This window comes from Anolis carolinensis, chromosome 5 (genome assembly GCF_035594765.1).
Source record: "Anolis carolinensis isolate JA03-04 chromosome 5, rAnoCar3.1.pri, whole genome shotgun sequence".
Classification (NCBI taxonomy): Eukaryota; Metazoa; Chordata; class Lepidosauria; order Squamata; family Dactyloidae; genus Anolis; species Anolis carolinensis.
In genome coordinates, this window is record NC_085845.1 from 175,222,872 (window position 1) to 175,246,114 (window position 23,243).

At 41.4% G+C, this 23,243-nt stretch overlaps 1 protein-coding gene across 2 annotated transcripts in view; it reads left to right on the forward strand.

Annotated features, from left to right (window-relative positions):
- The window catches only part of cacng2 (calcium voltage-gated channel auxiliary subunit gamma 2), a 177,615-nt gene extending 158,053 nt beyond the window's left edge, over positions 1-19,562 (forward strand). The window contains exons 3-4 of one of the 2 annotated variants that reach the window (XM_003220936.3): positions 8,427-8,567; positions 15,402-19,562. In XM_003220936.3, the coding sequence (XP_003220984.1) occupies positions 8,427-8,567; positions 15,402-15,937 (677 nt within the window). In that variant the 3' untranslated portion in view covers positions 15,938-19,562. The remainder of the gene's footprint in view (positions 1-8,426; positions 8,568-15,401) is intronic. The other variant, XM_008110653.2, reaches the window with a different exon arrangement.
- Positions 19,563-23,243: the final 3,681 nt, after the last annotated feature.

Sequence of the window (23,243 nt, forward strand, 5' to 3'; positions counted from 1 at the left end):
GGCAGTTGCAAATGGCACATACATATTTAATGCAGCAGCAACCTATTAACTATCTGCATAAACATATTGGGGAGGGTGAATTTCTTTTCCAAGCACACCCTGAGATTGGAAAATGGATTGCAGTGGTCCATTCCCAACAATAAGAATTTGAATCATCTGTTGTTTACCCGGTGATGTGGATTATTAGTTCAGGGATTTGCAACAGGTAGATTATCATCTGCTGATTAGTCTCCAGATTATCTGTACTAGATCACCAAGCAATGCCTGGCACTGGTGACTCTTACAAAGCTTTCCAAAATCCTAAATTAAGTTTCTAGTGAAGAACATTAGGAAGAAAAGAAAGAGTTGATTTTTGTGTGAAAGGAATTGCAAGGTGGCTCCTGTCTGCATTTGCTGCTGGTTCCAAGCCTGGCAAGGTTATTTTGGCACTATAACTTTAAGAATCCTCAAACCAGCAAGGCAACCAGCATACCAATTGGGGGATTGTGGAAATTGTAGTTCCACCAAAGTAAGTTTTCACCCCCTGGATTCTCATTGGAAGATGAAATCTCTGAAGATGAAATGTGAAAAATGTAGATCCAACAAGTCAGACGTCTGATATATATTCAGACTGGCAAGGCCAATGAAAAGTTAACAGTGAAAGGAACAATGAAAAATGGGTTTGTTTAGTTATAGAATCCACTGAGAACATCTGGAGCAAGAGCTTTTCCAAAACCCAGCAACTGAATCAAACTTGTAGCCATTAATTCACACAAAGTGGCTGACTTGAACCTTTGCAAACAGTATCTGAACTCCTAAGTCAAAGCTCTATAGAATTTTGTTGTGTGTAACCTGTTGGTGTCTCTCAAATCAAAGTGTCAAGCGTGAGGTCTTGAAAGCAGACCTTACAGGAAATTCTTGTCTCACGTTTTTTTATCCAGTCCACATTGCCTTTCACTCAGTGCAGAAACCAAAGTGGCTTCAAATAAAACAAAATAGAGAGTGGGGGGGGGGGGGGGAGAGACTTGTTATAATCTTAAAGATAGCTTTAATAACAGATACATACTTTGATATTAAAACAAAGCATTGAATTAAAAAAGATATAACCAGAAAAGAGAAACAGTTAAAACTGGGCAGTCAGTTAGTGGCCAAAATCCTGTCTGAATAGCAAGGTAGAATTAAAAGGCATAGGACAGTGGTAGTGAACCTATGGCATACATGCCAGAAGGGGCACACAGTATAGTTACCCACCCCCTGCTCACTTGCCACTTGCACCCCACTTGCACACCCACCTGCTCACCCACCTGCTCACCCACTCACACACCACCACCACCATCCCGCTCGCTTGCTCTTCACCACTCCCTGCTCACTCAACCACTTGCCCGCCCCTTACTCACTCACTCCCCCCACTTGCCACCCCCGCCCGGTATGCCCACCCACCCCCAACTCCCAGTTTGGGCACTCGGTCTCTAAAAAATTAGCCATCACTGGACCTCATCAGATGCAAGGTTCCTCTGTTTCTACACACTTTAAAAACATTGTAAAGATGTCCCACAGAGCCCATCAAAGGACGTAAGGATATTTTCACTGGTTGCCCATGGGACTCCATCTTTACAGTGTTTTGAAAAGTATGTAGAAACAGAGGCTTTTGGAGTAGGGGAGCAATTGTCTTTAGAGCTCCCAATTCGCTCAGAAATGGCTAAAAGTGCTTATTTTAAAGTCAGATTGAAACTGTCAAATTCCCCCATTTTAGATCATTGTAGCGATGTAAAACAGTGGGTGTTCCTGAAATGTGCCCCAATGCTCCTTTTCTCACCACTGATCCTCTTGCATTATTATTGCATTTTATAGTAATTTTAAAAAATATTTTTTCTTTCAAAATTGCACAATTTTGATACATTACCAGTTCAATGTAGCTATATTTTCTCCTTTTTAAAAACCTGGGATTTCCAGATTTTGACATAGCATGTTAATTGTGCATTTTCCTTTTTATATTACAAATAATTCTGCAATTCTGAGGTTTCCACTCTTTTAATTAAAAAGAAAGAAAGAACTTTTGACATGCCGTGGTTCAATGCTATGAAATCATGAGAGTTGCAGTTTTACAAGTTCTTTAGCCTTCTCTGATAAAGAGTGCTGGTGACTCCAGAAATGACAAATCCAAAAAAGCAGTTTCAAGCCACATTTATTCCAAAGTGTAGATGCACCCCTTAATCTGGAGTATCAGTATGTAAAGAGATCATGCAGTACCACTGAGACTAACCAAATGAAGTTGTAGCATAGAGTTTCTTAGTCAATCTATTTCCTCACATGCATTTGAGGAACTAGTGTGGAAGTGATGCTACAACTTCATTTAGTTAGCCTCAAAGGTGCTATAAGATTCTTTTGCATACTGAATAGAAAAGTCTTTGCCTGAAGGCAGAAGGAAAACCAAGAGGTAGGAAAGTGCCTGGAAACAACCACCAATGTAGTCCCCACTCATGTCCTCACATACGTGTGTCGATCAAGGGGAATTCTTCCCCCAATGATCTCAGAACTCAGGAAGCATCTTTAAAACCTTTATTAAAGATGTACATCTACTATCCAGCCTTAAAGCATGGCCACATGAAGCATGTAATTTTTAAAGCGCATCCTTAGTAATACAATTTAAAGTTAAATATTAATATATCTACCTTTGACTTTCTGGGTTTATTTTTTTGTGTGGATTAAGTCACATGATAGAAGTTGTAGTAACTTGAGGGAGTTGTAAATTATCAGGATTCAAGTAACTGCCCAAAGTGACAATACTATCCCCACTGAATTTAGTGAGACTTGCCTCTCAGGAGATATATGTAGAGCAAACTCTACTGTCTATGCACTCCTACTCTGTACTTATTATTAGCTCACACTATCATGGTGTTGGTTATTTCTTTTGTTTTATTCCGATTCATATTTTTATGCTGGTATTTTCTGGACTAAGTCCCCAAAGCATAGGAAATAATAACAAAAATAAGATTGATTTCAAGAGACTCCCCTTTGACACGAAAATCATGTAATGGTGGTTTGGATTGCACAATGAACATAGAATAATTCTATCAGTAGCTACTAGTGTTGGGCAGGACAGTAGTCATGATGGCTACCATTGGGTTCACAGGCATCATCTCAGTATAGCAATTGCTGAGGAGCATAGGTAGAACACAGTGTTCTCTCATGAACTTCCCATGATGTTTAGGTTAGTCACTGTGAGGAGAATTCTGGTCAATAAATGTCTTTAATCTAATCCAATAGGGTTCTCCTTATTTTCTAGTTCCTTTTAACAGTTTATGTGCTGATAAGGCAACAATAAAACCCAGCATTGTTGAACCAGAAAGCTATGGAATTGACTCTCTATTCAGCTACAAAGTTTTGGACAGCCCCAGCATATCTTTGTTTCTGATCTGTGAAAATGAGCTGCAGAATATAGTAGTCTGAGCCACTTAGAGGAAAAGGAGTGTATACACACACACACACACACTGTTGTCTGTACAATGCCATACACAAAACTGCACAAAGACATGCTGATGGTGATTCCTTTTGGTAGCCAGTCTTTGATACTCTGATGAATTGGTTTAATTTACTTTCTAGCTATTTGTTTATTGGTTGGCCGGTTTTCAACTTCATCAAAACATATCAGGGCAGCAAGTATACCCAAAAATGAGAACCAAAAATGATCCTACAATAAACACCCTGTACCAGCCAATGATATATCAGTGTTGGGTTCCCATGGTAGACACCCCAGGACTTTTGACCAGTAAAGACCATGATGTCCTCTTCCAGCCACTCGGACTTCTCTCTTCCCACTGTTTTGTTACATTCCTCACAGTAGACAAGGATGCTTTTTCTAGCATTAATAAAAGCCATCATCCTACACAGTCAATATAACTACAGCAGTGAAGTTCTGTTATTATAGTTATGTCTGAAGATGCCAACCCCAAAACCCTGTCCAGTCAACACCCCAACCAAAGCATTTCTAAGACACTGCAGGTGTTGGGGATGATATCTGCAGTCCTCTCCTGGTTGTGAGGTAGATGAACAGGCTGCTGGAGAGATGCCTTAGGGTCTTGCCACAACTGCTTGCCTTACCAAAAGAGCACTGCAGACATCATCCCCTAGAATTCCAGTTTGCAACACATTTCTGTCAGAATACTGCCAAGCTCCACAGGTTGGATGTTCGTGATCACATTTGACCATTTGTCACCATAAATACCAATTTCCAGGAATTACAGGATAGTTAATCCAGTTTACAATGGTGTAGCTAAAGAATAGGATGCCTGACATATTTTTTCTGAGCTTTCCTCATTACAGGGCAGAATGTTTTGGGATAACTGGGTCTCAAATGTACAGAACCTATTGGATTTACAGAAGACCAGTGGAGTTTCAATTCACTGAAACTTATTTATTTGAAAAAGATTATAACACAGTTGGTTGTATTTTGGATTCTCCTTGTGGGGGTAGTTATGGGAATGTACAGGATGAGTGCATATACTCCAAACATTACTATGACATTCCCGCTGCTAATAGCAATGAATCCCACAAAATGAGCTTAGTTTGCATGGATAGACTTGCTTTTGCATGATGTGTTTGGAATAAAAATCTTTTCAAAGCCAGGCAAAACTAATTTTTAAAAGGTCTGTCATCGCTACCTCAAAACTCTGTTATTTTTTAATTTGTTATAAGCAATGTATGGAGGGTGAAAAAAGCAAACTGTTACACACACACCCGTGGTCTCAAAAAAAAAAGATCCCTCAGTATGTAGGGCACCGTCCTCTGATGGTGAATATCTCCTGGCATTTGCTGACATCCCCCACTGCTAAATCTCATTAGTGCTTTCCAGAAGTCATTAGCGTAGCATAGCACCATCTCTGAAACATGGCCAGAAATCTGGGAAAGGCAAGAGATATTTGTCTTGTCTGTCTAATACAGCTTTGAAAATTTCTGGACCAGAGCTTGGAGAACATACTTTTTCAAGATCTTCTCCGAACTTGGACATGCTGGCTTCCATCTTTTCCACAGCAACTGCAATGTGTCAGGAGCATCCTGTTCACGTATGGAAGTATCAGGAGCATGTAAACAGCCTCCCTATGTTCTGTTTGTGGTTTTTTGCATTTACACAAAAGCCTTTGCTTCCTTGAGCAAAATAATATAACACCTGGCCAAATCAGTCAGAAAACAGAATATGATGTGTGATGATCACCTTCTGTACTTGACAAAGCAAACAGAAAGAATGCATGATCTGGAGTTTACTTGATACAGAATGAGGACAATGGCTGCACTATTGCCCAAAGGTGTGTTTTCATGCCTACTTTGTACCCTGTGCAGTGTGACATTTAGCAATCCCTAAATACTCATAGTTTGCCTAAATATCCGAAAGGCACCAGATCCTGTCTGATCTTGGAAGCTAAGCAGCACCAACAGCTCTTAGTACTTAGGTCAGAGACCACCAATGAATACCAAGTGATACAGGCTATATTTTAAAAGAAGGAACTGCCAAAATCACCTCTGAGGACTTTTTGCCTAAGAAAACCTTATGAAATTCATGGAGTTGCCAGAAGTCAACAGACAATTTCAAGACCCATAGATACATCCGAACATACACAAAAGCTAGTGTAATGTAGTAATATGAATATTGGATTAGGACACTGTGTGGCCAAATATTGAACCCTCCCCCCCCCCCTTCAAACATACAAGTTCACTGGCTGACCTTGGGCCAATCACACTCCCTCAGCATCGCCTCTGAACAAATTCTGCCAAGAAACCCCTGTGATAAGTTCAGCTTAGGGTTGCTACAAATTAAACATGATGTAAAGACACTTTACAACAAAACAGACACACACATACACTTTGAGTGGTACATTGGATTCAAAGAGTGTAGGAAAAGTTGCTGATACAAACTTTTTGAGAAGTAATTAACCCATTTTGAGTGATACCTGCCCGTCACTAAGAAACCAAGGAGCATACAATGGCTTCAAGGAAATAAAATTGCCCCAGACTCACCAAAGTTCTTTATCCTTATTGGAAAGTTTTGTCCAGAGTAGCTGAGCAGAGATTTGAAAACAAATAAATGTTCTTTGATGAAGAGTTGTCACAAGGGTTAGAGCAGGGATGTCAACCCATTTTCACCAAGAGCCACATCAGCCTTATAGTTTCCCTCAAAGGGCTGTTTGTAATTGTAAGACTATACATGTAACTATGTTGCTCTGGCATTGAAAGCCTTGTGAGCCACATTAAACGACATGGCGGGCCAGATTTGACCCACAGACTTTGCATTTGACATGTGTGGGTTAGAGGGTTACACTGCAATTTCCTTCACTTGACTACAGAGTCAGATAAGGCTCAACTTCTGACATTATATACAATTCAAGATGATTATGGTCGAGCAGGACTGGGCAACTGGGCTTTCCAGATGGACTGACAGTCCCATCAATCCAAGGCCAGCTAGCTAATGCTGACGGATCATAGAATAATGAAGTGGGACAAGACCACATAGGCCATCTAGTCCAACCCCCTGCCATGCAGGAAAAGCAGATTGCCATCCAGCTTCTGTTTAAAAAGCTCCAAAGAAGGAGCTTCCACCAACTCTATCATGGGAGTTGCAGCCCAACACCTGAAAGCAACAAATTGACCATTGCTGTTATAGGTGCTTTAGTTCAATTGCTGTTTAAACTGATGTGTGGCATCAGTGAAGGATTATTATAGATATTTCTAGGACACTAATACTATTTTGTTAGTAACCCAATGTCTATCCATTCCTCAGCATGTTTAACACTACTAAGGGTCAAACTTCAGATGGTCACAACCCTGTAAGGCTAGCAAGTCAGCCTACTTCCTTACTCACATCTCCCTTATTAAACTGGGGCGCTGATTTAACTTGGTGTGTTTGTAGCATTTTCCATTAAATCAATGAGACCAAATGCACAGATTAGCTTAGAATTCTATAGTCCTCCCAGGTAAGAAAGCTGCTTCTACTAACCATTTTCTTTTATCAAAGTGTCTCCTCTAAGTTTCCTTGTTTCCCTGCATCATCACAACTGTTTTGGTATGGCATCAAAGGAGCATGCATATAATACTTTAGTGATAATAATGTGGAATGGAGAAAGCAAAAAACCCAGAAGGTTTGAAAGGTCTCACCGTACAATTGTGAGAACAAATCAGAACTGCCTAAAATTGAGTTTATCCTTTCCGAGGGATATTTGTTGTTTTAAATAGAATTGTTTAATGTTTTGAAGAATATGCAATGAATTGGTTCATTTTATAACACCTTTAATAAAGGTGATTAGAAAAGGGTGGGTGAATACATTTTACCTGTTTTTCAGTGGGCATTTAATTTTGGTCTAAAGAGCATTAGTAAACACTTCGGATGTTTGTAATACAAACCATGTTTACAACAACAAACAATTAAGCCTGATGTTCCCCACAACCCCTATGTAAAACAGACGACACCTCATATACTCCTGGATACATAGTTCAACCAGGGGTCCCTCATACATGAACATGTGTGTGTATTTATATCTATATGTCTGTGAAATATCCACCCTTTACCTATTTGCTACAGAAAACTCTAACCAAGCATCATCTTTCCAACAGCAATTTCAATGAGCAGAGCTGCCCATATTCTACATGTCTCAACCCGAAACACACTGTTGGGAGGGTGGGATGTGCACGTGTGTACATGTCTGTTAAATATCTGCATGCTACTGCCATCTGCTGGCTGGAATATATGAGGATGGGATGGGTGAGATCAAGCACATAGGACCCTGCCTTCATTTATGTGCAATGCATATATGTTTTCCTCAAGTGTCCGTCTGCAATGCATGCGAGAATTGCTCTTCTGACTCCCTTTGGAACGTCCTCCACTTCCTCTTCTGCGGAATGTCTGTGTGGTTTCTTTTTTATTTATTTCCCTACAATGTCTCCAATAATTGTAGTTGTCGTTGCCTATGTGCCGAAGATTCACACTGCACTGACGGTAGTTTTCTGGCCTTTAGATTTCCCTGTCTGTTTGGTGAGGAGAGAGAGGTGCCTTTTGGTTTTCTTGGTTGCATAAGGGACCCTGGTAAAGTTTGCCCACAACCAGATGCCGTTTGACTGCTCCTTTCCCCACCCTAAGTGCACTGCTGGTTTCTAATAAACAAGATGTTGACAGTTCATTTGTAATAGCTCTCTTCTTCTGTTGACGCTCTCTTTCTCTTTCCTCCTCCTGTCTCCTCATCACCGGCCTTCCAATTCCTGTGCTTCTTTGCTCTGTCTTTTTTGTTCATCTATTCTCCACTGCAACCCTCACCCTCCTCCCTCCTGCCTCTTCCTGCTCCACTTTTCTCCCGTTTCTCTTCCCTTCCCCTTGGCTCATGCACACGCCATCATCCCTCCCCTTCCTCTCCTCCCATCCCAATGCCCCCTCCAACCCCACCCCACCTCTTCTTTGCTTACAGGGGCTGTAAGGGCCTCTAGTATTTTTCCGATCCTGAGTGTGATTCTGCTTTTCATGGGTGGACTCTGCATTGCAGCCAGCGAGTTCTACAAAACCCGACATAACATCATCCTTAGTGCCGGCATCTTCTTCGTGTCTGCAGGTAAAGGAGGGACAAGCGGGCTGCCCATCTGTGGGGTCAAAGGAGGTGGGGGGATCACAAGTGACAGAGGGAGGGCACTCAGAGAGGTCAAAGGGTTAAAGGAGAGGAAATAAACATTGGTACAGGTACAATGACAGCTACTTATTTCTGCATTAAATTAATTTAATTTAGAACATCTATAAACCACGGAGGGAGAGAATGCATAGCTATCCACATTGGGAGGTCATAATCCCATTTCAGGCAAGGGTCAAACCAAGAGCCTTTCACACTACACAATTATAGCACTGTCATTCCACCATAACTTCCACGGCAACTTCCAAGAATTTGCAGTTTAGGGAGGGTAGCATTCTTAGCTAGAGAGAGCTCTAGGACTTCCCAAGGATTCCATGAAATCCCGTCATCGTAATTAAAGTGGGATCATTATGGCTAAGTTCATATAGTCTGAAAAGACCCCAGATACAACCGTGGAAGAACCTGGTTTCAACCTAATTCAGCTCCAATTGTGTACAGAGCTGAAGGCAGGAAACCCAATTTTTAGAGCAAAAAAGGGCCAGATTCATCTGTATCTACAATTTAGCTCCCTACAGCTTTGTTCTTCTTCCAGCTTGCAGTCTTGGGGTTCAGCTGAGGAGCTTACATCTTTTGGAAAGAGGTAGAGTAAGCCCTCAGGCAGCAAATGCTGGAGTACATGGGAATAGTGGCAAAGTGGAAGACAAAACTCTATGTGCCACACGTGACCTTCTCTTACACCTTTACTAGCTTAGCTATCTTTGGCTGCATTGGAGGGTTTTGTTTCCTTGCCAGTGCAGAGATAATAGACAGTTCTGGTTAACTTCTGTGTATGGAATGGGAGCTAGGGTGCCATCTGGTTCTTCATCTTAGATGATAAAAGTCTGTCATGTGCCAGATGAAGGAGGGTATAAATGCTTTAATGTAAATATATGCACCACAGAGCATAGGAGGATGCAACACACCAATGCATGTGGCTCCTTTAATCTCAAATTTTTAGTCCCAGGAAAGGTGAGATAAAAAATACAACCTTCAACATCATAATCATCCAAATGTGGCCTCACTTTAGACAAGATAGGGCTTTAGAAATGCAGAATATGTGAAGTTTGTTTTACAGTAAACAGTTATATTTCCCACCCTCCCTATCCCATCCCAGGTAGTTAGTATTCCAAAGTATCTCTTTCTCTAGTGTTTAAAGTATCTCTTTATTTTGTCATTTCTCAAAGTCAGCAAAAAAAATTAGTTACTTTTTAAAACATGTTACTTTAAAGTTCCCTGAACTCTATAAGCCACTAGTCTGTGATATACAGAGGGCTCTCCTCTTATCCACCTCATCACTTCAACATTCACAGTAAAGCATGACACAATAGCATGAGATACATTGTAAGCCAGCACTTGGACCATGTGATGCAGCAGATTAAATCACTGAGCTGCTGAAATTGCTGACCAGAAGGTTGGTGGTTCAAATCCACGGGATGGGGCGAGCTTCCACTGTTAGCCACAGCTTCTGTCAACCTAGCAGTTCAGAAACATGCAAATGTGAGTAGATCAATAGGTACTGCTCCAGTGGGAAGGTAACGGAGCTCCATGCAGTCAGGCCGGTCACATGACTTGGAGGCATCTACAGACAACGCCGGCTCTTCAACTTAGAAATGGAGATGAGCATCACCCCGCAGAATCAGACACAACTAGACTTAATGTCAAGGGGAAGCCTTTACCTTTGCCTACCATTTACTTAGGCCATCTGTCATGACTGAGAAAGTAACTACAATTATGTGCATAGCTAAGGGAGTGAAGCTAGCTTGGTCACCCCACTTCACTCCACTGCCCATTTGAGTGGCAGAGAAAACCACTGCTTATTTGGCTTTATTGAAGAGATAGGGAAATGTCACCTCTTTATTATCATCTCATTCCTAAACTGGATATTAGGAGAATATTGGCCAAAACTGGGAATGGTTATTTTTTTTGTAGCTCCACTCCCAAAAGCACTGGGAGATTCTAGAAAGGCAGTGACCATACCACCCGAGGCATCGTAAGAGGTGTCCAAAAATAATTTTTGCAAGATCTACAGTGAGCCATATCAGCCAATGCAAAATATAGTTGTGCTTCAATTTAAGCACAGCAGATAAATAGTGGTGCTTCTTATCATCATTATCATCCTCCTTTAGTCACAGATTTGCTTACATTTATCACCAGCAGAATTTCCTTTTCAAAAAGAGTTCAGAAATACAACAGCTTTTCATTATTTATGCATTGCCTGCAAGGCTGAAGAACGAAAAGAATGAGTTCAGAAGAATGAACAAGACTGGTTCGGTATCTCAAATATCATTGTCACTGAAAGGCTGGACCTGTGTCTAGGCTGTGCACGTCTCCTTGAAAATGGAGACTGACTTAACGGAATGTTTGTCTACATCCCTCTATACAAAAAAACCTAATTAAAAGAAAAAGAGCCCCAACCTAGCCTTCACCTTATTGTGCTCTCTTTCTAGATTCAGGAATTATTGCTTGCATCCTTGCATGGCAAAATATTTTATTGTGAGAATCTAAAACTGCTGTTAGAATTTGTATGGTCTAAGGCATTAGGGAAAAACAGGAGAGATGACAGCCTTCTGTAATCTAGATCCCTACAGCATTGTGTGAACTACAAATATCATCAGCCCAACTGCCAACACATCCACTGGCCAGACTGAATAGTAATGTTGAAGAATGTCTTCTAACACAGTTGGAGAGAACTGGGTTGTGAAAGGCAGGCCTAGAATTTCAGCAAAGTGATGCAGGAACTTTTTGACTCCCTTCTAAAAATGCTGTAGCATCTATATAGACTTTGCTTATTTACAATGGCCTGTCCCATAATCTATGGATTTTACCTCTACTTTCTAGTTATTGTAATCATGTGTGGTGCGTAATTGCATCCAATGATGAATTTGGATTGAATGTCATTGACACACACACCCGCTGCCATATAAATTTAAAAACACAAAGTTGGAAGAGACCACAAAAGTCACCCAGTCCAAACACCTACCAAGATCTTTCTAGGAATTTGTTAGATCCTTCAGACAATTCTATGGTATGCTTCCTCCTTAGCACAGAGTTGCACTGGAGGACCCAGAAAATTCCTAGAGAGAATACCTCTCTTGAAATCTTAGGTCTAAAGTACAATTCTGTTGAATCACAAGTCTGGAAGCCAAATACTTTAATGGCAATAGGTCATATCCATGGTTTCAGGTAGCCATGATCCAGCTGGAAACATGTCCCCTGGGGATAGAGGGATCCCATTGCTCTGCCTTGCACAAATGATGATACATTATAATTTAAAGGAACTTCCCCCACCCCCGGCAAAAAAAGTTCAACAGCTTAAATTTTTGTTAGTGTCACTACAAGTCTCTAAGGCAGTCCTATGACAATGTTTTCTTGACAACATTTATTATTGCCCATTGCTTTCCTTTAGGATTTGAGAGTGACTTCCCTAAGGTCATTCAGTGAGTTTTCATGGCTGCATGAGGAGCTGAATCTTAGTCTCCAGGTGTCCTAGTCCCAAAACCACCATAGCATAGTGGATCTTTCAGCGCATTGAATGGCCCCTTTAAAGTTTAGAACAAAACATGGCACGAGTTCATCATCCCCCTGAATTTGGAGCCACACACCTGTCCTTCTGCCCCTCTGTAAACTGCAAATCCTGGGAGTTCATAGGATGTAGTCATCACAGTTACACTGAAAACATAATACTTTAACTGTGGCATGTCGAAGGGCCCCAATTCACAAAGACATTGGAAGTATGTTATGACATCATTAATGGCACACTCACATTCCTGGAACAAAACCCAGAGATTGGCGCTATTATCAGAACTGCTTCTCAAGATGAAGTGTTAACTCAGTTGCTTCTTTAGGATGCATGCTTTTGGAAAGAGCCATTGAAAACATATATGAACATGCCATTCAGTTTAAGTGGCAATTACATCCAGAACAGAAATAGAAGGGGAAATGGTACTCATTTTCCATCTTGTATACCCTTCTGAGTTCTCTCAAAAATATTACAGTCAAAAACATATCATTGAGGAATCTTTGTGGCTATCACTGTGTGTCCATCAGCAAGATACTTGGACCAATGGCTATGTCTATATATGTCCACCACCCCTACCACAACCACAGTTCACACCATTTCACACTTCTGCTGCTGGACCAGCTCCTCACACACCCTCGTTATGGTGATAACCAAAATATGGCAGTGTATTGCTTTACAAAGTTCACAGAACTCAAACAGTCCCAGGTATTTAATATTGGAACTTCTAGAATAATCTCCTGCCAGCAAAGGGTTACTGGCTGAAAATGAAAGAATCTAAAACATCAGGACAATGTGATAGCAGGGGAAGGTTGTTCTAGTAAAGTACTGCAATATAGAAAGGTCAGCTGGTAGACCTAGTCACTTTACAAATTAAAAATAAAACCAGATAAACAAATGAAACCTAAAAAAAAGTGCTAGTACTAGGAAGTGGTTAGAGTGACCAATTTAGATAAGACAAACATAGTGTTGAATCCCTACTCAACCAGCAATCCAACATGGTGACACTAAGCCAGCACAGTCTCAGTCTAAGGCTGAAGCTCTAAGCTCCCATCTGACAAGGAATCTGCTCTGACTTTTAATCAAAACTTTAAAGGAGCTGGGAGCCCCGGTGGCGAAGTGTGTTAAAGCACTGAGCTGCTGAACTTGCAGACCGAAAGGTCCCAGGTTCAAATCCCGGGAGCGGAGTGAGCGCCTGCTGTTAGCTCCAGCTTCTGCCAACCTAGCAGTTCGAAAACATGCCAATGTGAGTAGATCAATAGGTACCTCTCCGGCAAGAAGCTAACAGCGCTCCATGCAGTCATGCCGGCCACATGACCTTGGAGGTGTCTACGGACAATGCCAGCTCTTCGGCTTAGACATGGAGATGAGCACCAACCCCCAGAGTCAGACATGACTGGACTTAACGTCAGGGGAAACCTTTACCTTTATTTAAAGGAGCTGCCTTAAGTACTGGGCATACAAGTATTGGGTAGGCTAGCTCCTTAAAATTCATTGAAAGCAGGTTCACCACCCACCAACATGGGGACTACCCACTCTCCAATGAATCCGCACTGCTTCAGGGGTTGTTGCCAAAATAGACAGAGAACAGGTATACTGTCCTGAATTCTTTGAAGTCATCATGATGTACAGAAAGAAGATCATCAATAAAGTAGTTTCTTTTAAAATCTTGCATCTGAGAATGTGAGCAATCATTTACAAAAGCTCATGCAATAAAATAAATAAGTCTTCGAGGTGACACAGAAGTCTTCAGTTGTTTTTGTGCTTTAAATGGATTCTGTGTGGTCATTCTGTGTATGTGTGTATGTAGCAGATGTTCAGCCCATTTGGAAGGATAGGTTTCTTCACCAGTTAGCATGCCTATTGTGTTTGTGAGTTCTGTGCAGAATGTGATTGTGGGATTTTTTAAAGTCAGGAAGCGCCAACAATTCAACTATGTTGCTCTCTGTTGCACAGCCCAATGACTTTGAAGACATTTAGTTCATCATAAAAATCTCTTTCCCTTCCTCAACCATGCACAAGGAACCTTTCTTTCTTTACATTTGGGGCCCTGTAGATGTTGAACTGCAGCTCCCAGCTGTCTAGTCATCACTGGCTGGGCTTGGTAGAGCTAATGGGACTTAGTTTATAGAGAAACATAAGATAATACTGGATTGGCCTTGACTAAGAAGAGCTCTAAAGGGTGGGGTGAAGATACAGTCCCCCTCATATTCTCTAGCAAGCTCCTTAGTAATTTATAAACTCTCTTCCTTGTTTTCATTATAAATACAGTCCTTTGATACCATCATTTTTAAAAGGTAAAGAACCTACCTTTTTGAAAGAATATGGCAACCAACCTGACCAACAGGTATTGAGACTATAGCCCCCTTTCATGTATGATATATGCCAAAACTTGGGAAAGTTACCTTTTAAAATACAACTGCCAATATGTAGCATTCATGCTGACGAGAGGATCCTGGAAGTGGTAATACCCAAATGTAGCTTTCCCAAGGTCTGGATGCATAAGGAGGGCCCACTTCATGTGTGCAGGAACCTGTGCATAAAGGAAGTAGAGTGAATAGAAACATGCCCTAAATGTGCAGCTTGGCTACACACTTGCATGTACTTATGCACAGGTGCCCCTTTGCAGATGTGCAACACAGGGTTACATTTGTGCTATTTCAGAAGCTGTGCAAGCACTGGGGAGGGAACTTATTTTCAGTTATCACAAGAAGATTGTTTTGGACTATGAAAAGTGACAATATGGTGTGCCCCAACCCACATATCAGATGAACCACACAAAAGCTAACCAAGTAGCAGTGCTGTTCAGCTGCTATGAACATGATCATGTGATTTTGGGTCTCACCAGTAGATGATAGATTTATCCTAAAATAACTGAGGAGCAACACATAGTAGACACCCTATGTCAATCAGACTTCCCCAATTAATACTTGTGGCACCAAGAGACCCCCTAATCATCATTCATAGAGTTGCACAACCATCAAGTTGGAAGGGACTGCAACTGCCTTCTAATCCAACCTGATTCCCATAAGATGGAGCCCAACCTCTGTTGAGATTCCAAAGAAAGGGAGTCCACCTCTCTTTGGAGAGCTCTAAAGAGGGGGGTGAAGATGCAGTCCCCCTCATATTTTCTAGCAAGCTCCTCAGTTACCCACCACTCTCCCATGCAACCCATTCCACTCTCAAAAGGTGTTGGTCATGCGATTAGGTGGGATCTCTTTTCTTCCAACTCTAATGGTTTCTCCTCTCTTGCCCTTTGTCCTCAGGTCTGAGTAATATAATTGGCATCATTGTGTACATATCAGCCAATGCTGGAGACCCCTCGAAAAGTGACTCCAAGAAGAACAGTTACTCTTACGGCTGGTCCTTCTACTTCGGAGCCCTGTCCTTCATTATAGCCGAGATGGTGGGAGTGCTGGCCGTACACATGTTTATTGACCGGCACAAACAGCTGCGTGCCAGTGTTCATGCCACGGACTACCTCCAGTCCTCTGCCATCACCCGCATACCCAGCTACCGCTACCGCTATCAGAGACGCAGTCGCTCCAGTTCCCGTTCCACTGAGCCTTCACACTCCAGGGATGCCTCTCCCGTCGGGATCAAAGGGTTCAACACCCTCCCCTCCACGGAGATCTCGATGTATACCCTGACCAGGGACCCCATGAAGGCTGCTACTACCCCTACCGCCACCTACAATTCAGACAGGGATAACAGCTTCCTCCAAGTTCACAACTGTATCCAAAAAGAAAACAAGGACTCTATCCACACTAACACAGCCAACCGCCGGACCACCCCTGTATGAAGCCGTCGAGAGGGGGCTGAAAATGGGGGGCGGGGAAGGTGGGAGTGGGATTTGGGTGCAGGAAGGGAGGGAGCAGCAGGGGAGGGCAGCGGGGTGGGGAGAGGAGAAAGCAACCTTGGGGAAACCTTCCAAACGCAAAAAACAAAAAGAAAAGAAACAAAAACATAAGTGAAACTTCCAAAAAGAAACAAAATGTTGAAAAAAAACAGAAAAAGGGGGGAAAAACTTTTTAAAAAATCAAGAGAAATAAATTTAAAAATATTAAAAATAGAAAATAAATTTAAAAGAAAATGCATGATTTCCCATGTACCATTATTTTAACATTTAATAAAAACAGATTTAAAAAAGGAACCAAGAAATAACAAAAAACGAATAATAATTTTAAAAAACCAAGTGGGAAGAAGAGGCGGCAGCTCTTTGGATTTGGGGGTGGGGTACTCTTTAAGTTTGTTTTCCTTTTGTTCTGTTTTTTAGTTTGTTTTCTTTCTGCTTTTAACCCACTGTGGACTCGCAGGTTCCTGAGCATCTCCAGGCAGTAGTGAAAACGCAGTGACGTTGGTGTCTCTGCAAATGCCTTTCTGCACAGTTGTGTTGGGGCCTGCCTGAAGTCACTCCCTGTGGCCCGTGGAGTGGCTGGTGAATCAACACGTCCTTGTCGGGTCCACAGGGCTTAACAGTAACCTTTCTGCCCTTGAGGGTTCGAAGGGTTAATGCTGATTCACTCATTTCTAGGTCTCAGAAAGTTCAGGCTGATCCACTCAGCCTCACTACTGTGTGGCTGTCCTGGGGTTAAACAGTAACATTGCAAAAAAACAAAAAAAAAGCTTCATAAAAAAAGTGGCAATTTTTTAATAAAAGAAAACTAACTATAAATAAATGTAAATATAATAAGTGGATTTACTTGCAAGAAAGCCAGTTAGTATTTTTTTTCTTTTCATCTTTTCTTTTTCCCAGCTTGAAAACTGTGAAAACTAAATTCTTAGGGGTTGAGAGGCTTCTAAGGAGAAAATGGAAATTGAATCCATTCAATGACAAACAACAGGAACTTTTAAAAGACTCCTAGAACTTGGTCAGCTGCTTGGAGTAGGGTGCATTTCCCTCACTGGCCACGAGAACATTGGGCTGGGGGAAAGAGATCTCCTGCCAAGGAGAGATAGATGCTGCTAATGCTGGGTTCAGGTCACCAAACAAGGACTAAACGTGGTGCTGGAGACCTCTGCTCAAATTTCCTCTTGGGGAAGGCAAATGTGCCGCCCTCCCTCTGCCTTCCCTCCAAGGCTCGAAAAAGAAGCAGACAGGCAAAATGGTCCCTTCTTGCTGCTGACTTCCATTTTGTTTACGTTACTAGCTTTCCTGTTTCAAGGACAGGCCTTCTTGCCAGATTTAACTGTAGCATCCCTCCCATGCACACCAACCAAGACTTAGCTCCAATGACAAGGATATCCTACAAAGCGATTCCCTGGTTTCATTCTGTTGCCAGTCACCACAGGTAGCTGTTGGCTCACCCTGCCTTACATAAGAGAGCCACCTGCATGATGGCCATGATCAGTTTGAGACCCTTCTGACCCTGTGTCTTTAAGAATACAGGAAAAATAATTTTGTCAGTTTCAGATTTTCCCCACCATCACAGCACAGGATGGGAGAAATTGCAACTTCTCATATCTTCTAAACTGTGTTTGAGGTCCGGGGAGATAGGTTGTCCCCCATGGAATCAGCCAGTGCTACAAATTGCAGCAGAAAGAGAAGAAGGGTGACCCATAAAGTTCAACGTCCATAGGGGGACAATTTCATCCTCCTCCCACTAAGAACATCATGCCAAACAGAAAGGAAGGCATAACATATGGTGCAGTCTGCCTGGATGATTCCTTGGAAAGCATAAAGGCACAAGGGAAGAGAGTGCTACAAATATTGTCCTCCCTGAGCCCAAACCTTCCATCAAAAGCTTCTTGGTCCTCTTCTGTTGACTCCTGCTGTCATTTATGGTTGTAAAGAGCCTTTGTAAAATGCTACAACAGGCCTACAATTATCTGTAAGGGGCTCCTGTGCCTTCAATAGCTGAGTAGCAAGAAGAGAGGTGGTAGCAGGTTCCATGTTTCCCATTATGCAGCTCATTGCAGGCTGAGGCGCCCATCTTATGTGTCTGTCTTATGTGGAAGGGGCAATATTTGCAGTCTTAGGAGACTAAACTTCCCATTTTCACTTTGCTGACAGGCCTGGACCACCCAATCCAAAGTCTTTGCTTGCTAAGCTGTCTGCATTCATTATGGAGCAAGGATGTAGATGCTGTAGGGCAGTAGAAAAATCAGCCTCCCTGGTCACGTGCTTGACCTTCTTTACTTATCATCACTGATTCAGTTGCAGTCCCTTCTGTTTTGCATCCATGCACCTTAAATAACTTATCCCGCTACCCTCATTGCAACCCCCACAGGGAGCAACATTCAATAGATATTCAAATCACCATAACCTTGGTCCCACTGCTGCTTAGTTATCATTATTGTGCTGAACGCCAATGCTGTGTGAGGAACCATTGCCTCTCTTAACACTGCTCCTGGGAGGTAAATATGAGCCAGGTCTGAAAAAGGAATGATGGGTGGGTCAAGCAGAGATTATGCTTCCACCAGCATGAGGCAATGCGTTAACTTTTAAGCGCAAACCTGGGTTGAATCAAATGAGAGGCCCAACGTCTTTGAAGGAGCAAAATTTCAGGCTACAAATGGTTTGCAGAGAGGAATCTAACCATTCCTCTCAACCTTTGTAGATTCTTCCTGTTCAAATTGGTATTCTTCGGGTTCAAAGAGTCTTCGCTTCCCACCACCGCTCAGCTCCTGAAGAAAACTAAATGGGATCAGGGGGAAAAGCACATACTGAGCATCGCGGCCCGGTTTAATGCTGACTTTCTCCCATGTTTCTTCTCTTACAGAGGAGAATGGAGTCCTTCCCAGGGCAGGGTGAGTGAGAAGTATGTGGGAATAGTGAGCCGGTGGCAGAATAAGTTCTCCCCAGGCGTCTGCAGGAGAGGTCTGTCATGGCTGAAGAGCCCCAAGGCAGCTTGGGTGACAATAGGAACTCATATGGAAGACCCCATTCTGTACTGAATGTCTAGAATCCCTGCTAAATCCCAAACCTCAGCCTGCAATCCTCTTAACAATGCAAAGGGCCAAAAGGGTTAAATAAAACCATTATCCAAAGTCCCAGCGATGAGTTTAAACCAGTTTCCTGTACTCCAGCATAGGCAAAGGGTGGAATTGTTGGTTTAAATCCCAAAGCTGCTTTCAAGAACTTGATAACTGTAGAGTTCTTGAGCATTTTTGATTGAATAAAGATGAATGCATGTGCAGTGTGTATGTGAGTGTGTGTGTGTGTGTGTGTACATGCATATGCATGTGTATGTGTGAGGGAGGGAGGGTGAAAGTGGGGGGGGGGGGAAGAAGAAGGAGGACTCAGATTGATGGAGATATTTTTTCCAAGGATACTGCTTATGTTCAGCTCAAACCAGTTCAAGAAACAAACCTCCATTTTCTTTATTTTGTGTTTTTTTTCAGACTGTTAAAAAGAAAAATTTTAAAAAGAAGAAAATTACACACAAAAAATCCTGGTACATGAAATAAAGATTTTTTTAATATAACTTGCTTGTTGTTTATGTGGGTTTGTCTTGGAGCTTGAAGCAAAAGCCTTGTTTTTCTTCATGGAGAGACAAGAGTTCATATGGAAGCAAATGGAGGCCCTTTAAGGTCTAATCAGCCACAAGTCTTACGTTTGCTCTGAGTGATTGAAAGATATGGAAACTGCAAAAGTAGAGAATGGAGGAGAATGTGTTAGACAGATATTTCCATTTTCAGTCTCCAGTAAATATGGTTCATTTGAATTGTTTGGTCTTCTCTAACAGATGGATTTATTATGAGTATTTTTAGATTTCAACAAAACATCCAGTTTTCATAATATATTGTTTGTTTGCTTAGATGAATTGTTAAAACATCTATTCTAAATGGATAGAGGCAGAACAAGGTCTTCTGAGGTAGATACGGTAGTATTAGTTCTGTGCTTATTTCACTCCTAAAGCCTCAGGCCCTTTTCTCTTACATTATTCAGAGTGTTATTACATTTAATTGTTCTACTGACTTTTTTATTTATGTTTACCATTACAGTATTCCTAGGTGACTGGTCATTTTAATTTCCAATATACAGAATGGAAGCAAGAGCTTGGAAAAATCTACTTATCTGATTACAATTCCCAAAAACTACTGGTTATAAAGCTTAGGGATTCTGGGAGTTGCAGTCCAAAAAAGTAACCCTGCCAAGCTCCAAAGATAGCAAGAAGCTGCACACCAAAATGGGACTCAAAACAGATCTTCTAACTTCAAAGATTATGCCTCATTTTATTTATAAATACTTCATGCATGGCTCAAAGAAGGAAGATTCTGTCAGTAATGGATAGCGATAAACTTAAATATCCCAAAGGCACCAGATCTCATCTGATCTTGAAAGTTAAGAAGAGTCAGGTCTGATTTTTACATGGATGGGGATCACCAAGGAATACCAAGGGCCCATCCACACTACCATTGTGGTGTTAGGCACCACTTCAGCTACCATGGGACCATCTTATGGCATCCTGGAATTTGCAGCACAGGGAGGGGCATTCAGACTTCAAAGTGCTATTGTGCTTCGCCAAACTATAAATATCATGATGCCATATCCGTTAAGTGGAATAACATGGTCATAATGGTGGAGCATGAATAGTCCTCAAGGACCGTAAATTACATTTCAGAGGAGGGCAAAGGCAAGCTACCTCTGGTTAACCTTGACCTAAGAAAATCTTAAGACATTCATAACCAACATAAATTGACAGGCAAATCAGAGGCACATACACACACCAAGAAAGAACAACACAATGAAAACAAAACAAACCACATATGTTGGATGCAAATCATAATAAAAGAGCCAGTTTAAAAACCCAAATGCTATCCAACACTTAAGACAGATGCCTCTCATCCATGGTGTTTCAAATATCCTCACTGGTGACCTGAAATTACTGATAGCTTAAAGTTCAGTCAAAAGATGGAAATGAATAAACTAACCAGCATTTTGAGGAACCAGGGTTTTCAGATCAATGGAAACCTATCAGAGTATACTGACACCCTTTCATAGGTATATTTGAATTAAGTACAGTACAGCTGCTATATCCGTCATGTTCCCAACTCTGTGTGAATATGCAAAAGGGAGGATAACATTGAACACCATTGAAATGAAGAACTTCTGGTCCAATAACACCATAAAGTCATGATGGAGACCTAGAAAATGCATAGAGAGAACATATTTTGATGAACCTGGATAAAGCATGGATACCTGATATGGTAGTTTTTACCATGATCATCACATTTTAGGGCAGGGCTACTCTAAGTGGAAATACAGATCAATAACAGTTCACAATTCATAAGCTGCAGCAGGTTTCCAGGAAAGCAAGCAAATACGATAATAATATGGCACAAATACAACACCATCCTAGCACATTAGAAGAAAAACACTAGTTCTCCACATCAGAAAGTTTGAGGAGTCTAGATGACAGGAATCTAAGCTTTTGCCCTGATATACTATAATATCACATGCTTAAGAATGGAGAGCATGAGAAAAAAGGGAAAGCTATGTAAAGCCTATGCACAACAGGGTTTTGTTTTTTTAAGCAGTGGGTCTTAGTTGGCAGTACAGAGGCGTGGTCTATGTGGAACACAGGGTTTTCATAACAATCTCCAGCTATTAAATGAATTGTTATATTTATAACATACAGCAATTATTTATTATCTTGAAACTAAATGTTTAATATAAATTAGAAATGTATCCTTGAGTTTTTCTTCTAGATAGGAATCTTGTCTTTATCATGAAATTTTCAGCAGTCACCAAATTCCTAGCACTGCAGAATAACACTAAAAAGCATTCACCCCTAGGACTCACATTTGATGTGTTCTCTTAGGTCCCTTCCAGACAGGCCCTATATCCCAGAATCTGATCCCAGGTTTTCTGCTTTAAACTGGATTATATGAGTCCGCGCTGCCAGATATTCTGGGATAAACAGTAAACCTGTGATCAGATCCTGCGATATAGGGCCTGTCTGGAAGGGGCACTTAGTCTCTGTGACTTTGCCTGCCTCTTTTCTTTGCATCCCTAAATTGTATTTCTAAATGCTCAAACTGAAATTTTAAATTACTGCAATGCTAGAAATGTATGAAAATTTCACTGGAGATGACAGAATTCTTATTTGGGAGCAATGCCCTCATTTTGCCTTCCCCATACAGCTAAACCGCTGGACATAATAAGAGAATGACTGTAAACTTATAAATGTCCTTCCTATAAAGTGGACTTTTATTTCTGTCATTGTGGGACCCTGGATTTTTGATATAAGATGCGAAAGATTAAGAAAAACTGTTTTAAGAGACCATTTGAAGAGACAGAGATACATAGGCCTAACTGAATTAATTGCAGCACCTGAAACATGTACATAGATTGCACATTTTTTATCCTGAAATTTGAATCAGGTCTCATTTTAGTCAATGTTACCCATTTCTGTCATGTTACAAAATGCAATACCTTTTTCAGGTTTTGATTGTTTGCTTCCAGGCATCAGCAGAGTTCTACCTTGTATGAATCCACAAGCAAATGAATTCTTCAGCAGAGGTTCTTTAATATCGTCCCCAAAGGCTGAAGAGGCAGGAGGTATGTTTCATGTATTGTACTGATAATAATATCTGGATTCAAATTGTCACCTAGGATTGGTTTAAAAGCCAAACATGGTACTCAGATTGGTGGTCCAGAGATCTTGAATAGAGTGATCTTGGCTGATCTTGAAGCACTCCATTCTGACATCTTCAGATGCAACTTCGAAGGCCAGGCATTCACAAGGAGCTTCATGGTCAACAAGAAACAGTGGCTGCAACATATGAACACCCCATCCCTTCCCCCGCATTGATCAGTGAAGACAAAGGATTGTCCATGTGGACAATGGATCAGACCAAAATGGACCCAGTCCAGCTGCTCATGGATACTTCAGAGTTTTCTACAAAGTAAAGTCAGGCTACTTAGCGGGTGTCACTGTGCCAGTTTTGGATTCAAGGTGAGTCCAGGTTTTGTTTTGCTTTGTTTCATGTAGACAACCTTAGAGAGAGAATAACAACATTGCAGAACTGAAAAATTATAAAGGAATCCAAAGTCCATTGAATTCAACCCTCGTGCAGGAACCAACTATTTATTTATTTATCGTGTCAGAAGCAAACTGAGGGTACAAGTTGTAATGTATTTGAAAACACAAACAAAGTTT